Source organism: Lipotes vexillifer, unplaced genomic scaffold (assembly GCF_000442215.2).
Source record: "Lipotes vexillifer unplaced genomic scaffold, Lipotes_vexillifer_v1.1 scaffold71, whole genome shotgun sequence".
Classification (NCBI taxonomy): domain Eukaryota; kingdom Metazoa; phylum Chordata; class Mammalia; order Artiodactyla; family Lipotidae; genus Lipotes; species Lipotes vexillifer.
This window is the reverse complement of record NW_006793703.1, coordinates 3,545,120-3,552,619: the sequence shown is the minus strand read 5'-3', so window position 1 is coordinate 3,552,619 and position 7,500 is coordinate 3,545,120. Positions and strand designations below refer to the sequence as shown.

The 7,500-nt window shown below is 44.7% G+C and overlaps 1 protein-coding gene across 4 annotated transcripts in view; it reads left to right on the top strand.

The window, feature by feature from the left end:
• PTN (pleiotrophin) overlaps positions 1–7,500 on the top strand; it is a 103,312-nt gene that overhangs the window by 79,005 nt on the left and 16,807 nt on the right. For all 4 annotated transcript variants that reach the window (XM_007466592.1, XM_007466594.1, XM_007466593.1 and 1 more), the window contains one exon: positions 4,543–4,704. In XM_007466592.1, coding sequence (XP_007466654.1) covers positions 4,543–4,704 — 162 coding nt within the window. The remainder of the gene's footprint in view (positions 1–4,542; positions 4,705–7,500) is intronic.

The window sequence follows — 7,500 nt, the reverse complement described above, 5'->3', positions numbered from 1 at the left end:
TCTCTCTTCTCTTCTCTCTCTCTCTCTCCTCTCCTCTCTCTCTCTCTCTTCTCTTCTCTCTCTCTCTCTCCTCTCCTCTCTCTCTCTCTCTTCTCTTCTCTCTCTCTCTCTCCTCTCCTCTCTCTCTCTCTCTTCTCTTCTCTCTCTCTCTCTCCTCTCCTCTCTCTCTCTCTCTTCTCTTCTCTCTCTCTCTCTCCTCTCCTCTCTCTCTCTCTCTTCTCTTCTCTCTCTCTCTCTCCTCTCCTCTCTCTCTCTCTCTTCTCTTCTCTCTCTCTCTCTCCTCTCCTCTCTCTCTCTCTCTTCTCTTCTCTCTCTCTCTCTCCTCTCCTCTCTCTCTCTCTCTTCTCTTCTCTCTCTCTCTCTCCTCTCCTCTCTCTCTCTCTCTTCTCTTCTCTCTCTCTCTCTCCTCTCCTCTCTCTCTCTCTCTTCTCTTCTCTCTCTCTCTCTCCTCTCCTCTCTCTCTCTCTCTTCTCTTCTCTCTCTCTCTCTCCTCTCCTCTCTCTCTCTCTCTTCTCTTCTCTCTCTCTCTCTCCTCTCCTCTCTCTCTCTCTCTTCTCTTCTCTCTCTCTCTCTCCTCTCCTCTCTCTCTCTCTCTTCTCTCCTCTCTCTCTCTCTCCCCTCTCTCTCTCTCTCTCTCTCTCTCCTCTCTCTCTCTCTCTCCTCTCTCTCTCTCTCTTCTCTTCTCTCTCTCTCTCTCTCTCTCTTCTCTTCTCTCTCTCTCTCCTCTCTCTCTCTCTCCTCTCTCTCTCTCTCTCTCTTCTCTTCTCTCTCTCTCTCTCTCCTCTCTCTCTCTCTTCTCTCCTCTCTCTCTCTCTCTCCTCTCTCTCTCTCTCTCTCTCTCTCTCTCTGCTCTCTCTCTCTCTCTGCTCTCTCTCTCTCTCTGCTCTCTCTCTCTCTCTGCTCTCTCTCTCTCTCTGCTCTCTCTCTCTCTCTGCTCTCTCTCTCTCTCTGCTCTCTCTCTCTCTCTGCTCTCTCTCTCTCTCTGCTCTCTCTCTCTCTCTGCTCTCTCTCTCTCTCTGCTCTCTCTCTCTCTCTGCTCTCTCTCTCTCTCTGCTCTCTCTCTCTCTCTGCTCTCTCTCTCTCTCTGCTCTCTCTCTCTCTCTGCTCTCTCTCTCTCTCTGCTCTCTCTCTCTCTCTGCTCTCTCTCTCTCTCTGCTCTCTCTCTCTCTCTGCTCTCTCTCTCTCTCTGCTCTCTCTCTCTCTCTGCTCTCTCTCTCTCTCTGCTCTCTCTCTCTCTCTGCTCTCTCTCTCTCTCTGCTCTCTCTCTCTCTCTGCTCTCTCTCTCTCTCTGCTCTCTCTCTCTCTCTGCTCTCTCTCTCTCTCTGCTCTCTCTCTCTCTCTGCTCTCTCTCTCTCTCTGCTCTCTCTCTCTCTCTGCTCTCTCTCTCTCTCTGCTCTCTCTCTCTCTCTGCTCTCTCTCTCTCTCTGCTCTCTCTCTCTCTCTGCTCTCTCTCTCTCTCTGCTCTCTCTCTCTCTCTGCTCTCTCTCTCTCTCTGCTCTCTCTCTCTCTCTGCTCTCTCTCTCTCTCTGCTCTCTCTCTCTCTCTGCTCTCTCTCTCTCTCTGCTCTCTCTCTCTCTCTGCTCTCTCTCTCTCTCTGCTCTCTCTCTCTCTCTGCTCTCTCTCTCTCTCTGCTCTCTCTCTCTCTCTGCTCTCTCTCTCTCTCTGCTCTCTCTCTCTCTCTGCTCTCTCTCTCTCTCTGCTCTCTCTCTCTCTCTGCTCTCTCTCTCTCTCTGCTCTCTCTCTCTCTCTGCTCTCTCTCTCTCTCTGCTCTCTCTCTCTCTCTGCTCTCTCTCTCTCTCTGCTCTCTCTCTCTCTCTGCTCTCTCTCTCTCTCTGCTCTCTCTCTCTCTCTGCTCTCTCTCTCTCTCTGCTCTCTCTCTCTCTCTGCTCTCTCTCTCTCTCTGCTCTCTCTCTCTCTCTGCTCTCTCTCTCTCTCTGCTCTCTCTCTCTCTCTGCTCTCTCTCTCTCTCTGCTCTCTCTCTCTCTCTGCTCTCTCTCTCTCTCTGCTCTCTCTCTCTCTCTGCTCTCTCTCTCTCTCTGCTCTCTCTCTCTCTCTGCTCTCTCTCTCTCTCTGCTCTCTCTCTCTCTCTGCTCTCTCTCTCTCTCTGCTCTCTCTCTCTCTCTGCTCTCTCTCTCTCTCTGCTCTCTCTCTCTCTCTGCTCTCTCTCTCTCTCTGCTCTCTCTCTCTCTCTGCTCTCTCTCTCTCTCTGCTCTCTCTCTCTCTCTGCTCTCTCTCTCTCTCTGCTCTCTCTCTCTCTCTGCTCTCTCTCTCTCTCTGCTCTCTCTCTCTCTCTGCTCTCTCTCTCTCTCTGCTCTCTCTCTCTCTCTGCTCTCTCTCTCTCTCTGCTCTCTCTCTCTCTCTGCTCTCTCTCTCTCTCTGCTCTCTCTCTCTCTCTGCTCTCTCTCTCTCTCTGCTCTCTCTCTCTCTCTGCTCTCTCTCTCTCTCTGCTCTCTCTCTCTCTCTGCTCTCTCTCTCTCTCTGCTCTCTCTCTCTCTCTGCTCTCTCTCTCTCTCTGCTCTCTCTCTCTCTCTGCTCTCTCTCTCTCTCTGCTCTCTCTCTCTCTCTGCTCTCTCTCTCTCTCTGCTCTCTCTCTCTCTCTGCTCTCTCTCTCTCTCTGCTCTCTCTCTCTCTCTGCTCTCTCTCTCTCTCTGCTCTCTCTCTCTCTCTGCTCTCTCTCTCTCTCTGCTCTCTCTCTCTCTCTGCTCTCTCTCTCTCTCTGCTCTCTCTCTCTCTCTGCTCTCTCTCTCTCTCTGCTCTCTCTCTCTCTCTGCTCTCTCTCTCTCTCTGCTCTCTCTCTCTCTCTGCTCTCTCTCTCTCTCTGCTCTCTCTCTCTCTCTGCTCTCTCTCTCTCTCTGCTCTCTCTCTCTCTCTGCTCTCTCTCTCTCTCGCCCCCCCCCACTCTCCACACTGTTTCACAGATTTACTTACCAGATCCAGCAGGGCTGCTATGAGCCACTTTTCACAGATTTTCTCTCACTGACTGTTGCCAGTTTCATGCTGACCTCATCTCCTTATTGGAGAAGGACCCTTTCACACTTCCAACTTTAAACCCACCACTGAACACCCAAATTGCCTGTTTTTTCACATTCTAGATTCTTTGTCTTTCTCAGCCATAGTGGGACACCATGCCCCAAATATTCTTACTGGTTTACAGAAGTGTGCTTTGGCCTATTGACCAATGGAGAGGGATAATGAATATACGCACTATGTCTTTTTCATTCTCTACAACCTTTGGGGTTATAACTTTTTATGAATGAAGGTAAATTCTGTAAAGGCATGGTGAAATTCAGATACATTTGATCTTAAATTCTCTATGGGTACCCTAAAGAACTACACGCAAAATGTCCTAAAAAGTGTGTCTTAAACGTCTTATACCTAGAATATATAAAGAGCTCTCAAAACTAACAATCCAATTAGAAAGTGGGCAAAAGACATGAACAAACATTTTACTGAAGAGGATACATAGGTGGCAAATAAACACCTGAAAAGATGTTCACCATCTTTTCTCCATTAGGAAAATAAAAATGAAAACCAAGAGACATCACTATATACTACACACCTATCAGAATGGCTAAAATTAGAAATAACATCAATTGCTAGCGAGGATGCAGAGAAACTAGATCACTCATACATTGGTGATGGGAAGACAAAATAGTAGAGCCACACTGGAAAAGAGTATGGCAGTTTTTCACAAAACTGAACTTGTGTTTACCATACAGTGCAGTGGTTTCACTCTCAGGCGTTTATCCTAGAGAAGTGGAAATGTATGTTCTTATAAAAACCTCTACGTGAATGTATATAGCAGCTTTAGCGGTTACCAAAAGTTGGGAATGACCCAGATATCTTTCAACTGGTGAATGGTTAAACAAACTGGGGTACATCCATACCATGGAGGATTCCTCAACAATGAAAGGAACAGACTATTGATTAATACAACTTGGATGGACCTTCAGGAAATTTTGCTGAGCAAAACAAGCCAGTCTCAAAAGATTACATACTGTATGATTCCGTTTATATAACATGCGTAAAATGATTCCGTTTATATAACATGCGTAACATGCGTAAAATGACAGTTACAGAGGTGGAGAACAGATTAGTAATTGCCAAGGGTTAAGGAGGTAGGAAAGGAAGAAGGAAGCTAAATTCTGACTGCAAAAGGATAACCCGAGGGACCCTTGTGTTAGAAGTTGTTTGAATACTAACGGTGGGGGTACTCACTCTTACCTACACGTGTGATAAAGTCACAGAGGATTAAATGTGCACACGTACATACACACAAATGAGTGCAGGTGAAACTGGGGAAACCTAAATAACATCTATGGACTGTGTCCACGTCAATTTCCTGGTGGCGCTATTGGACTATAGCTATGCAGGATATCACCACTGAGGGAAACTGGGTGCAGGGTATATGGGATCTCTCTGTATTATTTCTTGCATGTGAACCTACAATTACCTCACTACAAAAAGTTAACAAAAGTGTCTATTTTCATGGCACTCCAAGAGGAACTCACAGATTTCTGTTTGGTCCTACCCTGCCTCTAGCGGAGTGCAAATACCAGTTCCAGGCCTGGGGAGAATGTGACCTGAATACGGCCTTGAAGACCAGAACTGGAAGCCTGAAGCGAGCCCTCCACAACGCTGACTGTCAGAAGACAGTCACCATCTCCAAGCCCTGTGGCAAACTGACTAAGCCCAAACCTCAAGGTAGGTTCCTGCCTTTGAACCATAACTTTAATCTGAGTGGATTGACGGACTCAGGCAGGATCTTCAGATGTGCAAACTCAAGTTTTCCAGAAGGAAATCTTGGGTGAATTACCTTTAGAAAGGGATTGAGAAAAGCTCATATATTGAGCATCGTACAAGTACTTTTCAGCAGGCAATTGATGAATTCAAATTGAAGTCCTCTGCACAGATGGGGGGATAGGAACAGGCTCCTCGCACAAATAAACAACTTAGCAAAACAGGCCAATTAAGACAGCTGCGTGGTGACTATATATTTCAAGCCCTAAATCAGGACTACATCCTGACAAGTACGGACAAACTTAGAAAGATCAAGAGGCTGAAAATTAAAAATCAAGTCTCTCCTAGATTATCAACATAAATAGTTTTCATGAAATCAGTTAAATTATTTTATATTTTTCCTTTTTCTACCACATAACTTGATAGGTTCTGTATTTCTAATATTTTTTTCAGAGCCTTTATATTTGTTTAGTTAGATTAGCTTACCAACTACATTTACCATTGGAATTTCAGAATTATCCATTCCCAGAAAGTCAGACTCTGCTCTCATGCTGGAGAAAGTAAACCGAACCAAATATCACGGCCATGGTTTCATACAAATAGAATCCCAGCTGAGGGAAGACAAAGAGGTGTTAAACTCTTCTATTTCATTGTTGTATGGGCTGAGTTATTTCCCCCAAAATTCAAATGTTGAAGTCCTAACCCACAGCACCTCAGAATGTGACTGTATGTGGAGATAGAGCCTTTAAAGAGGAGATTAGAGTTAAATGAAGTCATATGGGTGGGCCTATTCCAGTATGACTGACATATAAGAAGAGGAGATTAGGCCACAGACGGACACACAAGGAAGACCATGTGAAGACACAGGGAGAAGACAGCCATCTACAAGCCAGTGAGCAAGGCCTCAGAAGAAATCAGCCCTGCTGACATCTTGATTTTGGACTTCTAGCCTCCAGAACTGTGAGAAAATCAATTTATATTATTTAAGCGACGTACTCTTTGGTTCGGTGTATGGCAGCCCTAGCAAATGAATACAGTGGGCCTCAGTGAACTCTGCATTAAAATATCTCCTTGGCCTTTGCTCATTTTTGATTCTAAAATGGGCCTGAAAATTCATACTGGCTAGATTAATTATAAGGAGAAACTCAGAAAAATGAACATGAAATCCATAATAAATGAATATAAGAATATCCCCAGAAACTGGCGAGGATTGGCTGACTTGCCACTGATGGTCAGGAAGGACCCCTTTCACAGGCCTCACTCTTTTAGCCTCTCATGAGGTGGTCCATAGAAATGGTTACCTCCAACTTCAGGATGGCTAGAAGCAGGGTGGACCTGCAGGTGAATGTCTAGGATTCAGGCTGCTCTTTCCAGAGCATGGAAGCCTCTCCTGATTGTAGCGCATATTTGGAAGGCATGACGTGGGGCTAGGGTCAGTGCACTGAGTTCGTGTGCCAACTGTACAAATGTCACTCATCTGGAGACAACTATACAGATCTAATGGAAATCAGTGGGCTTTTCTATTCAGTGAGATAGTCCCCAAAGTGGAAGAACTAACAGATACAGTTTTCAAAGTAATTGATTTTTAACCTAGTCAGAGAACCAAAATCTTCAGCATAAATATAGAGTGGGAAAAGAAAAGGGATTGAAGACGTCTCTATGTTCCAGTCCAGTGGTTCTCAACCTGGGCCGCACACACAATTTTCTATGGAAACTTATAAAAGTCCCAGTACCCAAGTATAACCCAGATCAACTAAATCAGCATCAGTCATTTTGAAAATTAAAATGTTCTTTAGGAGATTTCAGTATCAACTAAAATTGAGACTTACTGCTCTAGTGTGAAATTCATAGACACACACACACACACACACACACACACACACAAGCACACATGCCATCCTTGTTCTCTCCTGCGGTGAGAGAAACTGCAGCTTAATGGATGGGGAGGAAAAAAATGGGATTGTGATTAAGTAGGTGGTGGATGATGGTGGGTCTGGGTGAATATGGAGAACGTTGAACAGTTTGGAATATATCGGACAAAATGGGAACGTGATTAAAAAGGACTCCTCAGGATATTTGATAAATACATTAAGTGAGACTCCTTTATAATTGGACTGGTGAATAGTTCTCCTTTTTACATTTCCCATTTAGTGATATGTAATGAAGGTTAAAAGTCTGATTCAGGCTTGAAAAATAGTGGTAAAGATATTTCAAGTGTGTAGACAGTCTGTAATTTTTTGTGTCAAAAATTAAGGTAGATAATTAATTGAAAATGGAATTACCCTGAGGTCTGTATTTCACAACATTACCAGTTATGCATTTCGTAAGTCACTAAAATGTAATCTTCTTTTTGTGCGTAACATACCTTTGTTAAAACTAATCTTTTCCCTCTCAACAATGGAGGGTTCTATGAATCCTGTTTTGGCACTAGGAACTCTGCACAAAGAATAATCTTACCCTACGAGTTGAGCTAGGGAGACATGTCAGATAGATGATTTTCTTAATGGGATTCACTCACACTTTCCATGACATATGTTTCCTGGTTTAAGTAAAATGTAACAGGTGGCATGTGTGGGTTTCATATATATTTATACCATTTTTCTCAAATAATCATGAATGGATATTACAGCCTTCCCTGTGTGAACTTCTGCGCTTAAGATAGCTCCTTTATTTCTTTTTTTTTTTTTTTTTTGGCGGTACGTGGGCCTCTCACTGTTGTGGCCTCTTCCGTTGCAGAGCACAGGCTCTGGACACGCAGGC